The sequence below is a fragment of the Trichosurus vulpecula genome, chromosome 1 (genome assembly GCF_011100635.1).
Source record: "Trichosurus vulpecula isolate mTriVul1 chromosome 1, mTriVul1.pri, whole genome shotgun sequence".
NCBI classification, from domain to species: Eukaryota; Metazoa; Chordata; class Mammalia; order Diprotodontia; family Phalangeridae; genus Trichosurus; species Trichosurus vulpecula.
Window position 1 is genome coordinate 397,619,197 of NC_050573.1, and position 22,703 is coordinate 397,641,899.

The 22,703-nt window shown below is 38.2% G+C and overlaps 1 protein-coding gene across 2 annotated transcripts in view; it reads right to left on the reverse strand.

Moving 5' to 3' along the window:
• NPR3 (natriuretic peptide receptor 3) overlaps positions 1-22,703 on the reverse strand; it is an 87,310-nt gene that overhangs the window by 46,381 nt on the left and 18,226 nt on the right. For both annotated transcript variants that reach the window (XM_036740999.1, XM_036740998.1), the window contains exon 3: positions 9,243-9,409. In XM_036740999.1, coding sequence (XP_036596894.1) covers positions 9,243-9,409 — 167 coding nt within the window. The remainder of the gene's footprint in view (positions 1-9,242; positions 9,410-22,703) is intronic.

Here is a 22,703-nt window from a genome sequence, read left to right on the forward strand (position 1 = left end):
TAGTGTTTCCTAATTGAATTAGACCTTTTTAACAAAACTGACTTTATTTGTTTTAGCATAATTAGAAGAATAAACCAAAGCTAATGGAGTTAACAGAATGAATTTTTTTCACATTTCCTCTGTTTTGCAAGTGTTTAAAATAACATACTTTTTTACATCTTAAATTTTAGAAAAGCCTTTTTCTTTGAACTGGAAAATCATTTTTTAAAAAGTCATTCCTTTCTTTCACTGTAGCACCTTTATTCTTCCTAATTACTTTCCAATAATAGAATTAATCTTATGAATTTGTTGGCATGTGAATCTTTTTTTCTTGTTCTGGAATGCCAATTTGTGGCTTGCTTTTATTCTTTCAATGCAATTAGTAAAGCGATCTAGTCCCTGAATAGGCCTTTTCATTTGGACAAATTACTCCCTGACCAACTGTAAAGAGAAGGGGACTGGGGGATGGGGAAGGAAGCCTTCCAGCCTGTTCTTATTCTGATGGGACTGGAAAGCCACAAAAGCTTTCCAGTTACCAGTCAATGACCTTGCCTGCCTGATGTGGGGCAAACACAGCTCTGCATATGTTGCTTTTTGGGTTGTTTTTGCTATTTTCTTTCATTAGCCTGGCTGAATAGCTAACTTTCAAAATTTATTTCTGAGAGTGCTGTCCCCATTCAATTGGATGATGCAAGTAAGACAACAGTGCCGGGAAGCCAAGGCTGGAGGGATGATCTGATCTGGCAAACTTCAGGACTGATGTCACCTCCTACCCTTCTTTTCTGGATAATTGCTGTTAAATTAAGAATTTTCAGCATCAGAGTCTATCTTGCTGTTCCTTCTCCTGACTTACAGAACTTAATATGTTTTTTGAAAACATTTCAATTTCCAAAAGGTAATGTCTGACCTAGCTAAACTATTATTTACTAAACCTTGCCTCTGCTCACATTCTTTGGCTAGATAAATACTCTGGCACCTCATTCTTCCTCCTCTATATTTGGATGCATCAGAGGATGGAGAAGAGAGAATTTTCAAACACCTCCTTAACTCACTAACAATACTGCTGTGCAACAGGCACTGTTGGAATGTTTGTTTAATTAGTTAAATTTTCAGCTCTTCAATAAGAAGAAAAAACAAGTTATGGGTGGCCAGCTAACCTCAAAAGAGCAATATCAAGGTTATAAAATCATCCCTGCTCAGAATACTTGGTTAGAAATAAAACAGTATTTACCAAATTCTCCCTTAAGTCAGGAACAGAGGTAGCATTAAGAAGGATAAAACTTAGTCTAAAGTCAAAATCAAAATACTAAGGGGGCAGCATTATTTAACAACAAAAAAAGATTTTTTTTGTGTACTTTATAACCAAAACATTATTTCTAAATTTAAAAAAAACAACACCCAAGACACATGGTTGAGATCACACAAGGCAATTTCTGAAAATTCTAGGTCAACTTTACCATACAGAGCTTTACAAATCTGAGTTAGACAACAATTAGCTAACTTGTGTACACAAAAATGTGTTCTGCATAGCCTGATAGTTGAATGCTACACATCAATGTCCAATTAGAAGCTAAAGAAAAGCTGGTCTTTTGTATTTTAAAACATGAGCAGTGAATATTTCTAAAGATATCTTCTGATGTATTGTTTTAAACAGAAGCATTAAGCATCCTTAGTTTTCTCAAGCTCCAAGTTTATCTCTTTAAGGAATCCTTTCAACCGTTGTAATGCTTAGTATTTGACTGGTTTTGACGTTTCATTTCAGAGCTTTTGTTACACTACATTAGCTCTTTTTTTAAGAGGACTTCAAGAATCCTACAAACATCTGCAGAAATAATAGAGCTTATATGACCTAGCAGATTAAAGTTTCAGATCAGCAAAAGCCATTCTAAACTTGCTTCCTTTAAGAATTGAGTTGCCTCAGCAGAAGTGCTGTGATAGGTTACTGAGAGCACTTAGTGGTTAGGTCTAATTCAGAGAACCAACTCTCTACAGTAGCTTCCCTTTAGGAGGCTAAATTCTAAAGTAGCTAAGGTTTCCCATCATGAGTACCCTCTCTAACAAATGTATTCCTCCTCTCTTCCCCTCACAATGTTCCTCTGCTTTCTTTTAAGAAAATACTATGGGGGGAGGGGAAGGCAGTAGAGAGAACAAACACATAACACATTAGATAGGGATTATTTTAAATAATCTGCCCAATAACTCCCTTTTATTATTATCCTATTCTCATCTTATTCTTATCTAATCTTTTTATCCTGACTCACAGCTGGTTTAAAGCCTTGGCATGCCTTCTGCTCCATTAAACCTGCTCAAATCAATTTCCGTAGTGGAACCTAAGATGCTACTTGCATCGACAATGGATTTCTAAAATACACAAGAGAATATTTTTCTAAGTGAAGCTCTTGCAAAAGCTATTTGGGGAAGGAGCACTTTTAGCCAGGTAGCCAGAGACTATACTTTCTTTCACATACAAAGATGATAAATCCACCATTGTTAGGATATATATTATTTTTCTGGTTAAGTTGCAGCTGACTTGCATTGATCTGTAAGCGCTCTCTCTCAGCTTTCCTTGTTTAATGATAGGTTAGTGATGACTTCAATACCATCAAAACCATGTTTTTGGCCTCATCACTATGCTCTAAGTAGCCACATATGGATATTCACATTTGGGTATGAAATAATAGCTATGTGAAAGGTGGTTTGCACTGAGAAGGATGAGTGGCCACTGTATCTCCAATAAGAATAGAATAAGAAAAAAGAGACTTCAGCTGGTGGGATATGGGCTAGACTAAAAACGGAACTTTATAATTGATTATTAAAATACTGAATAAGGTTACCAAAGTAGGTTACAGAATTTCTTTCCCTGGATATATTTAATTAAAACATCTAACTAAAAATAGAATGGATATCCAGCCATCTGAAATGATATCAGCACATTAATCAGATTAGAAGTGGGATGAACTAAAAAAACTTAAAGCATCCTATCCTGAGACAGCATACAGACTGCTACATCTTCAACACCATCAGCCAGTTTCCATTGGAGTAACTTTACAATACTCTATCTTCCTCCCACCACCATTCATTAATACTTCTAGTGATAGATTTATGGGCCATGGCCTGGTATTTATAGTTTCCAGAATTCTTCCATTCATATTTTCTTTTTAATCCTTGCCTCATTTTTAAAATATAAGAAAAAAAAAATTTTAATGGGTACCATTTTAAATAGCATAAGACAAGATGACACCATCATTGTATTTTTCACATTCTTTGAAGAGATAGAGTTGTCTGTACGACACTATTGTTCTTGTTCTCCCTCCCCCCTCCCCTCTTCCTCTTCCCCCCCCTCTCCCTCCCCCTCTCTCTCTCCATATATATATATATATGAATTAAATACACACACACTCTCACACACACACATATATATGTATATAGTGTGTGTGTGTATATTAGATATATAATATGAGATAAGATAAGAACAACCATTCTCTAGGGTTTCTAAAAAATGGTAAAGGCAGAAGTGAATGTTGAAAACTAAAATTAATTTTTTTTAAAATTAAAAAAGAAAAAAAATTGCAAAGGCAATGCCATCTGTGTGGATACATTTAACATGGTCACGTTAAAGGAACAAAAAGCTATTGCCTCACAGATGTACTGAGACCTCCTGCTAAAGGACAAGCAACTGAGCTGACAAGATTCTATCCCTTTTGTCTGGGCAACTTGGGCATTTTTACAAAAGCACTAGATTTATTCTGCTACAGCAGCAATTGGCTTGGATTCTGCTGGCAAATCCAGTCTGAGTGTTTAGCACACACTTACATGCTGTTTCACTAAGGAGGTTCAGAAGTACAGCTGTTGAGGGCTTTAATATTTTGGCATCATAGACTTTTATGAATCCATTTGCGTATTTTCAAGAAATGCTAAGAAACTGTCTCGCTGATCCTGTTAACCTTGCCTGGTCACTACTATCAAAGGACCTCCATTTCCATGTCACAACTCTGATTATCAAATCACAGACAGCTGATACATTTTCAATGAGAGCTGTCTTATGAACACAACAGTTCCTTTATTCCTATTAATGGATCCTGAGTAAGAGAGAATGGGGTGGAGAGAAAGCAGGGAGAGGTGGAATGACAGATATTAAAGAAGACCAAAACTTTAGAATAGTATTAGACTCAGGCAGGAAGCTCTTCGGTTAGTGACACCCTCATTTGTCAAGCTGTGTCCACAGCTAATCCATTAGCTTTGCCAAGCAGGCTGTTCTCTACAATATGCTAAGCAGTAACAGTATTGCATGCCCAGTTCTGTCAACCGCAGCCAGGATAAATAAACCTTCTGATAAAATTCAGGTTTTCTGAAGAAAGCTATGTGTAACATATTACTGGGATGACCTCACTGCCAGAGGCCTAATACGGTAAGTGCAGATCTTACATATAGTTTGAGCTGGCCCTAGCTAGGCAGAATATATTTCCAAGTATGTCGTTGAGCCATTTTTCTGTCATGTCTGACTCTTTGTAACACTGTTTGGAGTTTTCTTGGCAATGATACTGGAGTGGTTTGCCATTTCCTTCTCCAGCTCATTTTACAAGTGAAGAAACTGAGGCAAACAGAGTTAAGTGACTTTCAGCATCTCTCATCTCAATGTTTTGTGCTGCTGCAAACCAGTCTTTATTATACCACAGGTGAAGATGGTGTTAAGTTTACTGGATGCTAACTCCATATATTCATTGTTGTTTAGTCATGTCCGACTCTTTTGTGACCCCATTTGAGGTTTTCTTGGCAAAGACAGTGGAATGGTTTGCCATTTCCTTCTCTAGCTCATTTACAGATGAGGAAATTGGGGCAAACAGGGTTAAGTGACTTGCCTGGGCTCTCACAGCTAGTAAGTGTCTGAGGCTAGATTTGAACTCATGAAGGGAGTATTCCTGACTCCAGGCCTAGCACTCTTTCCACTGTGTTACCTAGCTGCCCCTACTTTCAAGTACAGCACTAGCCAAAATATAAGAACTGAACTAAATTTTCATAGCAAATAGAAAAATATGTCACATCCTATCCAAAAGACATTACCCTTATTCTTTTTCCCCTTTTGGTGGTCCTTGCCACAGTCCTCTCCTACCCCCGTTGTTCAATTGCACCCTTACTTCCATTGCAATTCCAGATCTCCTCCTCAGCCTTTAAGGGTAATTTCTTATTTCCCTCCTTGCCATTCCCCCTCAATATCAAGACTACAGGTGAGTCATAGGCCCTTACCTACGCCACAAGGACTACAAGTAAATTACAGGCCTTCAGTCTCCAATGGGTGTCGAAGACAAGGAATACAATTAGAAGCTATGACAATCAGAGACTAAAGAAAGGAGCTATGATGTGTGCTGTGGTTCACAGAAGCAGAGGAAGCTTCCATGCCTTAGGTATGGAATAAATATTTGACTATGTAATAGAAGAGTATGGATCATTTAATTAGCACAGTTTATTCTACTTCACACGCAACAGAGTGAGCAGGTTACAGCAGAATCAGGAGGCATGGAAGGAACCTTGTTACTGCTACAAGTGTGTGAGCACAGGGTATGGAGGTATTACAGTACTATGTTAAAATTGTGCATTCCTCTGTGTGTGTGTATACATGTGTGCACGTGTGTGTATTTGTGCACATGCATGTTTATGTGCGTGAACGTGTATGTGTGTGTGTGTGCATGCACGTTTATGTGCTTGCATGTGTAAATGTGCATGTGTGAATGTGTGTGTGGAGAAAAAAATACTTCAGCTTATATTTCCAGGTTAGCTCAGGTGGGAGAGCAGAGACTATTATTAGATATACATATAGACTATTATTGGATGCCTAGAGCTGTGGAAGAGATGGAATTCTAGTCATAGTTTCTTCAATAATAGTATGAATCACTGAATTTCTCCGGATCTCAGTTTCCTCACCTGCAAAAGCGAAGGTCAGGGGAAGTGTCTTTCCAGCTTTATTTTTCTATGATAAAAGTTAATCCTTGGCATAACTGTGGGGAAGGACTTTAAATTAGGGGTATCATCAAGCATGATCATAGGGAATCACAGTGTAAAGTTTCTCTAGAGTTGATTACTAACAAGGGAAAAACCTGATTTTAAAATAATTTTAAGAATAAATAATTCATAGGAATGGTAGAAAGACTATAATATTTAAATAACAGAGAGGAAATCTTGCACTAATGTCTGTCTGCTGGACAGACTAGGTGACACATCTTTCTCTATTTTCTGTTTATTATTTACTCACAGAGTCACCCTTCAATTATCCCACCAATGGAGAGAGAAGTAATATTATAGCTTATCCAAAATAGCAAATAGTTATTTATATTTGACTTGGGAAAGTAAATCCACTACAAAAAGTCATAATGCATTCCAAACCAGGTTTTACATATGCTATTATTAAAATTAGATTACATTCCTTGAACATGTGCCAACTGATGGATGTGGGCAATGGCCTAAAAGTCTATTGGGTGAGACTAGGAAGCCAGCCTTTGGTCAATATTTACCTATAAGGCATCTAACCACATATAGATAATTGAGAGAAGACTTTATATTGCTTTCTAAACAACATTTTAGAGACAACATATCAGGGAGGATAGCTGACAAAACAATCAAATGAGACAATGTTTGTAGAGTTTTTTGAAAATCTTAAGATTCTCTATATACATCAGCTATTATAATACTTAAGTACTTTTTGCTGTTCTAGGTGACAAATTGAAATCATATAATAGCAGAACCCCCAAGAACTGTAATTTCTCTCATTTTAATGACCCTTAGAATTGTTAGTGGTCAACTGAAACTGGGGGTTCCCAATCTTTTTGTTGCTCCTATCTCTTGGTTTTAAGAATAGGTTTTAGAGTTTTCCATGTATACACAAGAATAATATAGAAGAGATAAATTTTTAATAACGATAACTTTCTTGGTATATAACAACATTTTTTAGTATCATAAAGTTGTTTTCTCGGCAATTCACAAATATTTTCCCTAATATTTTTAGTTTTGAAACAGGTTCAATAGGATCATAGAGTTGATTACTAAATATTCCCCGTAGTTTTTTGACAAGCTTCTTGTACCCACTGAGAATATGCATACTCTAGAACCCTGACAAATCAAATACTCATGCTCAGTTCCCTGGGTCTCTTTTGCCCCTTTTCAGACTTCTAGAACAGAGGAATTTGGAGAATACTAAAAAATAACATAATTGATGATTTGCACTATGTATGTTACATAAATCTACTTGCTTCATAATACAGATTATTACAAAGTATTTACCTCTGCTGCTCTTATAGTAGGTATTATTCCTTTAACACAGAGACCTTATATTTTGCAATGGTGTTTTATAAGCATGCTTTTTAGTCGCTAGACCCTATGACCTTCTATTCATTCATTCATTCATCATTTATTTATCTATTCATTTATTTATTTATTTAGTTTTAGTTTTCAACATTTGCTTCCATAAGATTTGGAGTTCCAAATTTTCTCCCCATCTTTTCTTCTCCCCACTCCAAGATGCATGTAATTTGATATAGGCTCTACATATATGTTCATATTGAACCTTTCTATGACCTTCTATAAGATAGTATAGTAATAATAATAATGATAGCTCACATATATTTCGGTATAGAAAATAATTTATACATAAAAATAATAGACAGCAAATTTTTTAGGCCTGTGATTTCACTGGCAGGAGAATTCCCTTTGAAAATACCCTCTACCAACGAGTATCAGTAGCTGTTATGTAATCTAAAGTATTAAGAGAGCTGCCTGGTGCACTAAGAAGTTAAGCAACTTCCCTGGAGTCACAAAACATTACATATCAGAAGTGGCCCTTGAACATGACTTCAGTCATTTCCCCCATCCAACTATGCTATGCTACCTTTCTTAGAATCAGTCAATCAATTTAAACAAGCCCTTAGCAAGCACCTACTATATGTACCTGGCACTATACTGCATTAGAATAGTCTATATAGACTTGGAATTTGCCAAAGCACTTTCTTCACCAACAACCCTGTGAGATGAGTAGTACAAGTATTGTTATCCCTGTTTTACAGATAAGAAAACTGAGCCCAAAGGCCACATAGCTAATTGGTGGCAGGGCCAGGATTTGAACCCAGTTATATTATAGTATTAAATAATACTCAAAGGAATAGTGAGGTTAACCTGGATTAATATTATTCCTAGGCCTTATTAACAGGCTTGTACTAGCCCATGAGAAAGGCTGTCTCTCCCAATTTCTGAAACTGGTGTATGAATGATGGTTGTGAAACCACTTCCTGGATCATGTGAGCATTAGCAGTTCTACATACTTTTAACCAATCATGTCCATCAAGCCTCACTGCTCTTTCATTAAGTTGTGAAAAAGGCTTTTCAAACAAGATCAAAATTCTGTCTTAGCCATGTTATATTGAAGTAGCAAATATCCGATGAAAAAATGTCTTAATGGCAGTAGTAGAAGCAGATAAACATTGGGTGGAAGGGGTCAGAGTTTATCCTGTGCTATATCTTAGTTGAATTTTTCAACTAAATGGAAACTTCTACAGACACACCTTCAATGAGATAACATCAATTTGTCTAGTCTAGATTTAGAAAATTTATCAGCACTATTACTCCTTGAAGACTGGTGAAATCTGGGGAGTTTGTCTTTGTATCTGTAGGGACTAGCAATTGTGTGGCTCACAAAATCTAGATAATTAATAAATGCTTGTTGAATTGAATTCAAGTAGTACTGTCCTCAGAAGAAGTTGTTTACAGCAAAAGTGAGACCATAAGAAAGTAGACTAGAGGAACCTGAAAGCAGCAAGTTAAGAGGGGAAAAAAAGTGCCAAAAGGAAGAAAAAATTTTAAAACCATAACTCTCCCTGCTGCTAAGGAAATGAGGCATGGCAGAAGTATGGAATTCCCTCTTAGATCTTCTCCTCCCAGCTAAATAGGTAGATGAGAGTGTCCAGAGAACTCTGCTCTGCATGACTGAAAGCACACGCGCGTGTGCGCGCACACACACACACACACACACACACACACACACACACAAAAACCAATTTTCTTTTCTGTAGCAGTCAGAAAAGTATGAGCGAAGGGTGGGCGGACAGGGCAAGAAGGAAGTTTGGTTGACCAACAAAAAGTACACAGATGGTAACAGTGGATTTCAGACCAGAACCTAGGAAGTCCTAAATGGTTTAGAATGGGAGACTCTGTCACCTTTGATTTAATTAGATGACTCTTTCCAGGATGGGAAGGGTCTAGGCTCATAATCAAGTACTTACGTAATCCTCTTCATTGAGTCCTTGTTTCTCAACAGAACTTTTCACCTCCATGGAAAACTTCTCAAACTCGGGTTTCACTGTCCTCAGTAGAGTAACTGTTTGGAGGGATGAGTACGCTTGCTTAGCTTCAAGGTCGTGTTTGTCTCCTCGCTTCCACGAGCCATCTCCTACGGAGAAATAAAATATTGACAATTCCAAGCCAGGCACCAGAAAGGAACCATTTTCCTTTTAGACTGCTACTGAGTCGCTACATCCTGCTTTCTTTATGGAGTAGCCAGGCTAAGAGGCATTTGTCGCAGTTTTGCAATTAGTTAGAATGCACCACTGTTGAGATCATTAATGAGAGGAGGCCTTTGGACAAAAAAACATGTGAAATGGGGAGAGAGACAAAGGATTGTTGATGCAAATGCTTTGTAATAACCGGTAAAGACAATTTCCACCCATCAGAACTTCAAAACTAAAATCCTTCTCCTGTCTTCTTCTTAAATAGAAGTCACTTGGAAACCAGCTAGAAATTTGATGAAATATTACTTTATACTAAATTAATGTATTATATTATATAATGTGTCATAGACACAACATGTTGTACTACTACAAATGTACACAGAAGAACATATGTATATCAAAGATTATCTCCTCTCTCTACCACATTGAAAATGCCTATAACTTTGTAGATAAATATAGCTTCCTGAGGCTCCCATTAATAACCCAGAACCTCAGGTTCCTAATCTGTAAATGGAGGTAATAACAATTATATACCTGCCTAACAGATTTTTAATGAAGTTTAGTGAAATAATGTGTATAAAGCATTATATAAATACCAGTTATTAGTAAGTGATTTGCAGGATTTGAACATAGGTCTTCCTGACTTAAAGTTCAGAGTTCTATCTACTATGTCACACTACCTCTCTAAAAATTTAATTATATATACATATATAGTATATATTCTATATTACACATATGCATATGTAACACAAACATCATAAAATTGATACTTGCCAAGAATGTAAATTAATGAGTATCTTGAATCTCTTCAGTTAATGGATCTTAAAACTTGAAAAATGACTTTTGGAAATATTATAATCCCATGATAATGATTTTCAGGACAGCATTCATCCACTCAGTATCAACTGATCACTGTTTTTCCAACTGCTGATTAACTGAAGCAAAAGTGAACTGAGTGACTAAAAACTTGAGCTTTCAGAATTGCCTTTTTTATTCTGAAAGATCAGGAAGCCTTGAGATCCAACAAACAAATCTAACTTGTAGCTACTGACAGAGAGCAATTATTTCCATGACATCATGTTATTCTTACTTCTCTGGAAGCAAAGCCAAGAGACTTAGATGACTGAAATCTAGCACATAAGTGACATCATAGCGTGGGTATCCATAAATTTAGGTCCTTCCAATCTGGACAGATATGGAAGGAGGAGGGTAGCTGACGTGAATTCTGCCGGAAAAGACAGGCATCCATCATCCTGCCCTTTCATTTCTATTGTACTCTTCAATGCTTCAAAGATCTCTTATTTCATCTGCAGGCTACTCCCTTCAACAGTTCAAGTCCCAGCCCCTCTATATCTAGTCAATGACATTGTTAGGATGCTGTAACCAAAAAACAGTCACTTAGGTGAGTCACTCAAAATATAATTAAGCTGGACCTTATTCAGCTTACATGCCTGTTCATTCCTAAGCCTATCTTGTAAGCCTTTCCATTCTGGTAGGACCTTCCTGGAGTTTGTATTCTGCTGGTATAGTTTTCAACCACCTCCTAGGGTCAGGTCTGTGCAGGGTGGGACATCAGAGTGGGACTTTTAATTATATGAAGAATTAACCTCAAGATATTTTGTAAGGTTTATCTTCAAAGGACTGTCCTGGCATCTCCTCCCCCTTACATTGTGTAGTAGAAATGAGCATGGGATTTGGAGGCAAGAGACCAAGTTCAGGTTTCATCTCTCTGAGCCTTACTTTTTTCATCTGTAAATGATGGGGCTGGACTCATTCTCTCTAAGGTCTTTTCCAGCTCTAAATATGTTGATCCTTAAATATTTTTCTGGACAAAGAAGAGATTTACACTGACTAGGAGAAAGGTCACTGATAGGCATGAATGACTAATATTTAGTATCTGTACCAATCCTGCTAAGCCATAGAAAAGCCAAAATGTTGAGAAGCCTGAATGCCTTCACTTATGGATTAAGCCAGATCAATAGATTTTTTGATATGATTTGGTTTATTGTGAGGTATGAAGAGCCATATGTGATGCACTCAATGTTTCACAGACAGCAGAGTTAATTGTTGGCAAGAATCATCTGTACTGACAAGGCTCTACAATGATCTCTTAAGTGCCAGATGCAAAAAATGGTACTTTCACATTCTTCATTCCCCTTGAACCTTCTGCAACATTTGACATTCTTGACAAACTGCCCTGTCCTTCTTGATAATCCTTCTATAGTCTCCTTCTGTGGACACTGATTACTCTTAGTCCTCCCTGCATGTCAATCATTTCATCTCAGTCTCTTTTCTTCCTGCCTTCCAGGTTGTTGTTGTTGTGTTTGTCCTTCGTTCTTGAAGAGGACCATAACATCAGGGAAATGATGACATGACTTGCAGTTGACTTTGATTTGAGTGAGGGAGGGCTGTGCAAGGTCACCAGCCTCACTTTCTCCTTCAGAGCCATCTGGGTGCAGTAGCCTGATATTTACCAGGATGACCAGAGATGGCTCAGTATTCATTGCCTTTTCAGGTTCTCACTTTGAGTGAGGTAACACCCATTCAGTGAATAGGCCTCTTTAAGGTGTTATTTAACCAAAGGATGGCGCCTTTAATCAAAACTTTAAAAAAATCAAACTGGGAGGGGAAGATGCTCAGGGTTCCTGGCCAAAGGAGAAACAGTTACAATGCCCCCCCACCCCCAAGACTATCTTCAGCCCACTTCTCTTCACTGGATACTATCTTGCTTGTTAATTTCATCCCCTCCCATTGCTTCAATTATCACCCTTATATGCAAATGGATCCCACATGTGTGTGTAGGTATGTATGTGTGTGTGTATATATATATAATCCTCCCCAGGCTATTAGTCCTTTATTTTCAGTTGCCCTGATAAGCATTCACACTTCAATGTACACCTAGCACCTCAAATTCATCATATCCAAAACTTAACATTTTCTTCCTTGAAACTGCCCTCTTCCCAACACTCCTATTCCTGTCAATTGTCTTAACTTCTACCAACATTTCTAGGTTTATTTCATGTTAACTTTCCTTAACACACTCTATATTCCAGCCACACACCTCCTAGCTATTTCCCCTCCAATTCAATGTCATTTCTTTTTCCCATGCCTTTGCATAGATACTGCTCCCCATTCCTAGAATGTATTCCCTCTTTACTGCTATGTCTTAGAATCTATGGGCTTCAAGATTCAGCTCAGATGCTACCTGCTATGAGAAGCCTGGCCTCTACCACTGGCCATTAGTTTTCTCCTTCCTGAAATTACTCTACATTTACGTACTGGCATATATGTTATTATAGATACCCTGCTGATGCAAGCATGTTTTATTGGTATACATGTTTTATCCACATCCCCTACCACCCTCAGCTGGTTCACAGAATTTAAGGCCCTTGAGGACAGAGTATATTTTGCTTTTTTGTCTTGATATGCCCTGTGTCTATCATTGTACATTGCACATGGCAAGTGCTTACTAAATAAATATTTGTTGAATTTAATTGAATTCCTTACCCCCTGTATCCAATCAACTGCCAAATCTCATTTGTTTGACTTCCATAATATTTCTTATCAATCTCTTTATATTTCCCCTACCTGAGTTCAGATCCTCATTATATCTCACCTAGACTAGTGTAATGATTTCCTAATGGATCTACCTAACTTTGGTCTCCTCCCTTCTCTTATTTATCTTTCACACAGCTATCTAATGCATAGATCTGAGCATAATGTCACCTAATGAAAAACTTTCTGTGGCCCTTCTGAGTCACCTCTATGATAAAACACAAACTCCTTGCCCTGGTACTTTAGGTGCCCTACACTCTGGTTCCAGCCTACCTTTTCAGCCTTATTTAACTTGACTCCTCTTCACACACTTTATGTTCTGGCCATATTCCCCATTCTTATCCTGCACTGTCCTTGTCTTCACAGAGTAATGTGGGCTATTCCCAATACTTGGAATGAATTCCCTCTACATCTCCACCTGTTGTTGAACCTTTTCTCTTCTGTCAAGGCTCCACTTATGTGCCAGCTTCTCCATAAACCCTTTCCTGATCCTTCCAGGTGAAAGTGCTCTCTGCTCTCTTGTTTAATATGAGAATGCATCTACACCCCATCTTCCTTTGCCCTTATCAAATTTTCCCTCGTATCAAACATGCATGCATGCATACATACATTAACCTCCTACATTAATTAAACTATAAGCTTTTTGTGGGAAAAACTCTTCATTTTCATTCTTATTTCCCAATCTGCAGCACAATACCTTGAACACAGTAGCTACTTAGTGCTTTTTTTTAAATTGAATTGAGTTGGTAGGGGTAGAGGATGCTTTCCTTTACAACCACATCAAATTCTACATCTGGAAGCCCCCAAAGTCCAGGAAATTTCCATAGGCTCAGCACAATAATGTCAAGTAATTTAACATTTCAAGGTGCTGACAGGATTGTCTTATTGAAAAAAAACACAGAGCAAAATCCACTGGTAAAATTGACTCATCTCAGTACCCTTAAGTGTTGAGCTGATGTGTGAAATTGATTAATCCACAATGATGAGATGTTCAAAATTTACTGCTTCCTGAACAACTGTTTAAGTTTGTTTTTATTTTCTTATTGTCACCTCTTTTTAGCCAATTGATTTTTATAATTATTCATCAATAGGGACAAAGAGCAAATTAGCTTGGTCTGAGAATTGCAAATACCTTGAAGAAATAAGAAAAAATATATTTGGGAGTGGAAAGAAACTGTGCCCCGGTCACTTTCTCTAGCATTGGGAACACCTTCTCTCATATTTCTTGAGACATTAGATGACGAGGAGGAAGAGGAGGAATATATTTACTCCTTGTTACTGATGCCATCACTGAGCACCCTCTCTTCACTCCATCTGTTTATATAGCCCAATCTAGATCCTTGCTGCAGGCATCCACCAACCTTCAGTTTATTCTCCTTCCTTTCTCAAAGCATTTACCACCTGGCTCCCAGTCTGCCTCTCTACTACAAACCCTGCCTTCACAATCAGGGACTTGAGTGTGTATTGTGATGTTCCCTCAAATACCCTGGCCTGACAGTTCATTAATCTTTTCAATTTCCAAGACCTAGACCTTCACTGCACCTCACTCACCTATAAAAACGGTTATATCCTTGATCTCATCACCACTCTCACCTTCGCTATGTGATCTAAATCTCTGAAATCTCTCTAATCATAATTTCCTATGTTTCCATCTCTCCCTATGTCTCATCCCTCCCAAAACTATTATTCATTCTCACAATTACCTCCAGTTATCTACTCTTTTGCCCGCTTTATTCCATTTACAACCTAAACTCTATGGGTTGACCAGTTAAACTATCTACTATTCTCTACCCATCAATCCTTTCCCCATCTTGTCCTATTGCCACTCACACCTTGCCTTGAGTTACCCCAGTCACTTGCTTTCTCCATCCTTAATAAAACATACTGCTTAATGCTGCTAAAGCAAATTACAAACAACTGTCTTAAAAATGTATGCTCTCTAATCTCTAATCTCAATTTGGCCTTCACTTTTAATTTTCCCTAATTCACTTTCTCTCTCTAGAATATTCTCCACAGTAGCTATTCCAACCCTTCTCTTCTCTCATCATATTCTTTATAACACCCCCTCCCTACTACCTCACCCTCAGCAAAAGACTTCACATCCTGCTGTATTGAGTAATCAGATGTTCTCTATTGTGATCTCTCTCATCTCTGTTACTCCAAAGTCCCTCTATGTCATCTCCCATTTACTCTTCCTTTCTTTTGGTTTCTTCTTTCTTCCATTCCAAGGTTAATCCCTCTTCTTGTGCCCTTAAGCCCTTCCACTTCTGTCTCTGTTGGGAGCTTGTTCAATCACTGCTCTTCTCTTTACTCCTACATTCAACTTCTCATTAGCCAGTGGTTCCTTCTCTTTTCTGACACTGCTGCCATCCTGGCCCCTGTCCTCATCACCTCACACCTGGACTACTGTAACATCCTACTGGTTGGTCTTCTTGCCTGAAGTGTCCCCCCAATACCATCCATCCTCTACTCAGCCAAGCAAATTAATCTTCCTAAAGTGCAGATGTAACCATGTCGCTATCCTGTTCAATAAAGTGTAGTGATTCCCTATCACCCCCAGGATCAAATACAAAATCCTCTGTTTGGTGTTCAAAACCTTTCAACATCTGCCCCCCTCCTGCCTTTCTAATTTTATAACTTATTTTTCAATCCCATGGCACTGGCCTCCTCTCACAAGATACTTTATTAATGGACTTCAGGCATCTTTTACTGGCTTTCTCCCCATGTTTGGAATTCTCTCCCAACTTCTCTCCACTTCCTTGCTTCCTTCAAGTCCTAGCTAAAATTTCAACTCATCAAGAAGCCTTTCACAATCCCATTTAATGTCAGTGCCTTTCTTCTATTGATAATCTCGAACTTATACTGCATATATCTTGTTTCTATATAGGGTTTTTTTAAAACATGTTTTCTCTCCCATTAAACTATGAGCTCCTTGAAAGCAGAGACTGTCTTGCCTTTATTGCAGCCACAGTGCTTAGCACATGTGCCTGGCACAAAGTAGGCATTTAATAAATGCCTATCGACTGACAGATATTTCTTGTTCCCTTGGTTTCCATGACACTGTTCTCTCTTGGTTCTTCCATGTATCTGACCACTAGTATTGTTTGCTGGATTCCTCTCTCTCAACCACTGAGTATGAATATCCTGCAAGACTCTATCCTGGGCCTTCTTCTCTCTCATTGCACTCTTTCTTGGTTATTTCAACAACTACTATCAGTTCAGTTTTATCTTCTTTACACAGATCTATATTTCCACCCCTAATCTCTCTATTGAACCACATCATCAACTACCTACTGGACACTTCCAAGTGATTATCTTATCAGTATCTCAAACTCAACATACCAAAAATGGAACCCACTATCTTTCCTTCTAAACCCACCCTTCCCCAGATTTCCCTATTTCTATTCAAAGAATCGCCCCTACTTGTATCATCGCTAATTGCTGGCCAGATGCTACTAAAGGGAAAGGAACCTCCAAAGCCCCAGAAATAGCATCATTCTCTCCACTCTAGACAATCAGCCTGGGCTCTGGAGTTGTTATAAAGGGGAGCAAATGCCATGAATAACAGGTCCCTCATCACAACCACAACCACAACCAAATACCACCAAAGGGCCAGGAAAGTCAGTGTAATTAAAGCAGCAAAGCATCCTAAGGTACAGACAAGAAGGAATACATGCCAGGTGCATTAAAGCACCATACCACCACTTCCCCTCAGACTGTGGGAGAGAAAGTCCACTACACAGAGTCCAAGGGCCCCTAGAATAGCAGTGTTCCCTCTCCCCTAGGATACCACTTCTGCTTCCAGTCCAGCCCCCATGACTATAATAGGGGAGAGCAGCAATGAAGATTCAACCTGATAACTACTTTTGCAGGGGTTACTGCCTCCACTTCTTCTCCAGTCAGAGCTGATGGCCTGGAATAGAATGCTCTTACCACCAAAGTGTGCAACATTGTCAAATAGTTCAACATCATAGACAGATTTAGTTTTATCACTGGAACTGACACTTAAGACACTTTGCTGCTGCACCTTCACTGGGTCTTTCCATTTGAATTGTAACTGAAACTCTATGATGTGTCTTGTTTTCCACTATTAGAATATGAGTTTTGTGAGCAAAGACTGTCTGGCTTTTCTACTTATATCTGAAGCCCTTCACACAGTGCTTAGCATGTAGTAAATATTAAATAAATTCTTGTTTTCATTCGTTTATTCATTTATCCACTTTGCTTCTAGTAACTGAAGTTTGCATACTTGAGCCTTCTCTCTCTCACCCTCTATATGCAACCAGTTGCCAAATTTCATCCCATCTATCTCCACATCTCTCCACTCAGACATCACTTTAATTCCATCTCTTATCACCTCTTGATCATACTTTGGCAATATCTTGTTCCCCAGCCAGTTCCCCTGCTTCCATGTTCTTCCCCTCTCAATGTATTTTCCACACATCAAATTAGTATTAAAAAGAAAGAGGACCTAACCACTTTGTGCCTTTGCTCAAAAATTTTCAGTGCCTCCCCTCTGCTTTCAGGATAAAACAAATACTCCTCAGCCTGGCACTTTTTAAAGCTCTCCACAATCTTGCTCTTACCTACTTTTCCAGACTTATGTCATATTACTCACCTCAGATGCTCTATATTCCAGCAAACTGACCTGCATGTTGTGACTCTAATTTAGCATGCCACCCTTCTGCTTCTGGACCTTTGCCACAGGACATCCCCAAGACTGGTTGTACTCATGACCTTAGGCTCCATCTCTTAGATAATAGCTTTCTTTAAGGTTGATCCCAGTTATCACCACATAGGTGAAACCCTTCCTAATTCATCTAGTTGTCTATATTCTTTTCTTCCTGAAATCACCTTGTATTTACTTAGACATCAGTCAGCTGGTCAGTAAGCATTTGTTAAGTACTTACTATATGTCAAGCACTGTTCTAACTACCAGAGATAGAAAGAGGGGATACAACTGTATACATGTTTTATCTTCACTAGGGAATGTAAGTTTCTTGAGGCAGCGACTTTGCCCTTATAGCCTTAGTGTGCAGTATAACGCCTTTCACACAGTGGGTGCTAAATAAATGTTTGCTGAATTTAATTGGATTTAAAGAAAACAAATTTTCCCAAAGCAGAATTAAAGCTTTGGAGACTGACAAACCATACTCAAAAACAACTTAGACTATTTTTGTGTTTCATTTTTAAAAAAAGTACTACTGCATTAACATTTTTTGTCACCTTCAATTTCAATCCTACTGAGCACTGGGAAAATAGAGGGATGGTTAGTAGGAGGGTGCAAACAGTATCAGTGGGGAACATCTCATATCTGATTCACATCTGAAGTTCCTCAGACTAAGCTAGGGATAAAGGTCTAGGCTTGATAAAGCCCAGATTATTAGGTAGCCCAATACCCTGGTAGAGTAAAAGGTAGGAAAAAATAACTTAGTATTATCCTCAAAGTGTGGAGGAACTCAGGGGAAGGAGAATATAATAACAGTACAATGTGTTTCTGTAAAAATCTATATTCTTCAAAATCTCATCACAAAAGTCATTTCATTTGATACAGCAATTGGATCTAGGCAAGGAGAGAGGAAAGGAGAGGGAAGAGAATAAGCATTTCTATAGAGCCTCCTATGTGTCAGGCACTGTGCTAAGTGCTTTACAAATATGATTCATGTGATCCTCACAACAACCCTGCAAGGTGAGTATTATTGTTATCCCAATTTTACCATTGAGGAGACTGAGGCAAACAGAGGTTCAGTGACTTGCCCAGGGCCACAAGCTAGTAACTGTCAGAAGCCAGATTTGAACTCAGGTGTCCCTGGCTCCAGGCCCAAGGCTGTATCCACTGCCCTACCTAGATGCCTCAAGACATATAGGATTATCTTTTATTTTAAAAAGAGAAAATTGAAGTACAGCAAGGTCAAATGAGTCTTGTATGTTCATACAGCTAGTGAATGGAAGAACTAATATTATTAGAATCCCAGTCTCTCAAACTGCAGCCAACCAACAAACATTTGTCAGGCACTGCACTAAATTCTGAGGATACAAAGAAAGGTAATAAGCAAAAAAGTTCCTGCCCACAGTGAGTTCACATTCTAGGAGAAGAGGCAACAGGCAAAGAACCCTGCACCTATAAGACACTGACAGTGTAAAGGGAGGCCATCTCAGAGGGAAGGCCTAGAATTCTCTACTCTGCCACCTTTTCACTTTGAAGGTTACAACCTACTTGGAAGATAAGCCCATACTCTCTGAACTGCTTCTATCAAATAGATATGAATCCCAAGGTTGCTCCAAACAAACTTACTGGCCTAGAAATTCTCTGGTGTGGGAGTTTTGCTAGCCCTGGGGGATCATTCCAGAACAGGAATATTTTCTCAAGCCCCAAGAAATTCTGGATTCACACTTCTGAGGCCACTAAAGCTCTGAAGTGTCCCAGGTTATGAAGAATACAGTGGGCTCCTAATACAGTGAGCACTAATGGGCCTTCACACAGACTGGCTGAATTTTCCTGTGGCTTTTGCCACTTGAAAACGTTAGAGGCTGTTTAAGTAGCCCCTGGGAAAAGGTCAAAGCCAAACCGTCATTGGCTTTCATTCGTAACTTTACAAATATAGTTTATTTTAGAGCTTCTGCTCTAGGTTTGTGTGTTCCAGAAATCCTATCAACATTTTGCTCAAATTTCTAATATTTTCCTATTTTCAGCCCTCCCAAACATTCATCATGAGATTACTGATATATAGCATATTTCCATAGTTATCATAGTTAAATATATTCATTAAGGTCCCCAGAGAGCAAAATAGCTTTATAAAAGGACTTAATATCAAAGGACAGGATCTGTCATTCAAACATTCATTTAATTTATATTCTAAGAGGACAATGTAGGTGAATTCTGGGTTAGAAAAATTCCCAAGATCCCTTCCTGATCAGGTATTTTATAAGTATATGCAAACCCATAGGAAAAAGACTTTTTCAGAAGTAATTATGTAAATGAACAAATGAATGAGTCTTAAAAGAGATCATAACACTTTTTTTCTGATTTATTTTTTCTAAGAAAAAAAATGCTATAGTCCACATTTTTTATCTTTTTAAAAACCACATTAAATATTGTTTTTAAATTTTTGTCACTTTATTTTTCCTGAAGTACATATGTTATGCATGACTCTTGCCAAAGCAGAAATACCAGAAAATTAGTTGAATCAAGGAATTTTTAAAAAAACAACAATAATCCTTATATAAATTATTTGTGTCAAAAAAAACACTTAATACTCAACTGAAATTACTATCTCCAAAGTTATCAGCCATCTCTTACTTGTCAAATCCAATGTCCTTTTCCCAGTCTTCGTGTTTCTTGACCTCTGCCACATCTGACACTGTTCACTAATCTCTTTTGAATATATTCTCCTCTGGGCTTCCTTAGCATCGCTCTTAGTTCTCCTATTACTTGTCAAATCACTCCTTCTGTCTTCTTTGCTGGATTCACCCATTTCACTGGTACTCCAAAATCCTATCCTGGGTCCCCTTTTCCTCTCTCTTTACTTTCCCACTTGGGGACCTCATCAGATCCCACTGGTCTATGCAGATGACTGCCTGAGTCCTTGAGCGTCACTCACTTTACCAATTGCCCAATGGATATTTCCAACTGAGTGTTTCATATATAGCACAAATTCAAAATGTCCAAGAGAGGCCTCATTATCCACCCCCTCCCCCAAGACACATTCCTATTCTGAGTTTTCCTATTTTAATTAATACCACCATCATCCTTCCAACCATCCAGTTTAACAACTTTGGTATTATGTTCAAATCTTCACTCTTACCCAACATATCTAGTCAACTACTGAATCTTGTTGAATTTACCTCTATAACATCTGCATCTATCACATTTCCCTCCTTCTATCCTTCCACACAACCATCACCCTAGTTCAAGCCTTCGTTGTTTCTTACTTGGACTATTATAATACTGTTGTTTGTCCTTCATTCTTTTTTTAATTAATTTATTTATTTTCAACATTCACTTCCAGAAGTTTTAAATTTTTTTCACCTTCCTCCCCTCACCCCTCCCCAAGATGGCACCATCAGATATTGGCTCTACATATACATTCTTATTAAACATATTTTCACATTAGTTGTGTTATATAGAATGAATAGGAGAAACCATGAGAAAGAAAAAAGCAAAACAAAACAAAAAAAGAGAGCAAATAGTATTCTTTGATCTGCATTCAAACTCCATATTTCTTTTTCTGGATGTGAATGGCATTTTCCATCATGAGTCTTCTGGAGTTGTTTTAGGTCCTTGCATTGCTGAGAAGAGCTAAGTCTATCAAAGTCAGTCATTGCACAATGTGTCTGTTACTGTGTACAATGTTCTCCTGGTTCTGCTCACTTTACTGAGCATCAGTTCATATAAGTCTTTCCAGGTTTTTCTGAAGTCCTCCTGCTCATCATTTCTTATAGCACAATATTATTCCATTGCATTCATATACCACAACTTTTTCAGCCATTTCCCAATTAATGGGCATCCCTCAATTTCCAGTTCTTGGCCACCACAAAAAAAGCTGCTATAAATATTTTTGTACATGTGGGTCCCTTTCCCGTTTTTATGATCTCTTTGGGATACAACCCTAGAAGTGGTATTGTTGGGTCAAAGGCACCACAATTTGACAGCCCTTTGGGCATAGTTCCAAATTGTTCTCCAGAATAGTTGGATCAGTTCACAACTCCACCAACAATGACTTAGTGTTCCAATTTTCCCATATCTCCAGCATTTATAATTTTCCTGATTTGTCACATTAGCCAATCTAGGTGTGATATGGTACATAAGAGTTGTTTTGATTTGCATTTCTCTAATCAATAGTGATTTAGAGCATTTTTTTTCATATATGTTATGGCAATGAGACTTTTCCCAGTTGGGATGCTAAGACTATCAAGTCTCCCCTTTGTTTGAATTGGTGGGAAACCTTTTGCTGTCTCTGTCTTGGAATATTCCTCAGCTATTTCTCAGCATTAAGACAATCACGAGTCATTGACTTGTATATGATGTGATACTGGGGATGGGGAACTTTCACACACCAAGCCTGGGTGAGGTCAGAACCCTCAGGGCTCTGAACAGGATATAATTGAGGGGAGCTTGCCATTTGACTTTTGGGGCACACTCATGGAAGGAGTCATTGAGACTCTGGGCAAGCCATAACTGCCCCCCAGCTTTGTAACCCAGACCCATTAGTTCTTCTCTGGTAACTATGTATTGTAATTTGAAACAGACAAGGTCTGTCTGTTGATGTTTGTAATTTCTGTTTGTATTTGCCTTGAAGTTCAGGGGGCTGATCTTTTCCCACTGAACTAAGTGAATGATATATGTATGTTTGATTAAACTGAGATTGTTAACCCCTGAAGTTGCTTTCCTTAGAAAAGCAGATCAAAGAACCTGTGTTGGCAGCTTTCTGTGTGCTGGTTGTTGGTGGGTCTTATGCCTTCATAGCAGCTGCTAGCAGATTGTTGCTACAATATGACTATAGAAAGCTTTAACCTCTTCCTCTGAAAACTGCCTATTCATATCCTTTGACCACTTATCAACTGAGGAATGACCGTTATCTTATAAATTTGACTCAGTTCTCTATATATTTTAGAAATAAGACCTTTATCAGAGACACTGGTTGCAAAATTTTTTTTCCCAATTTTCTGCTTCCCTCCTAA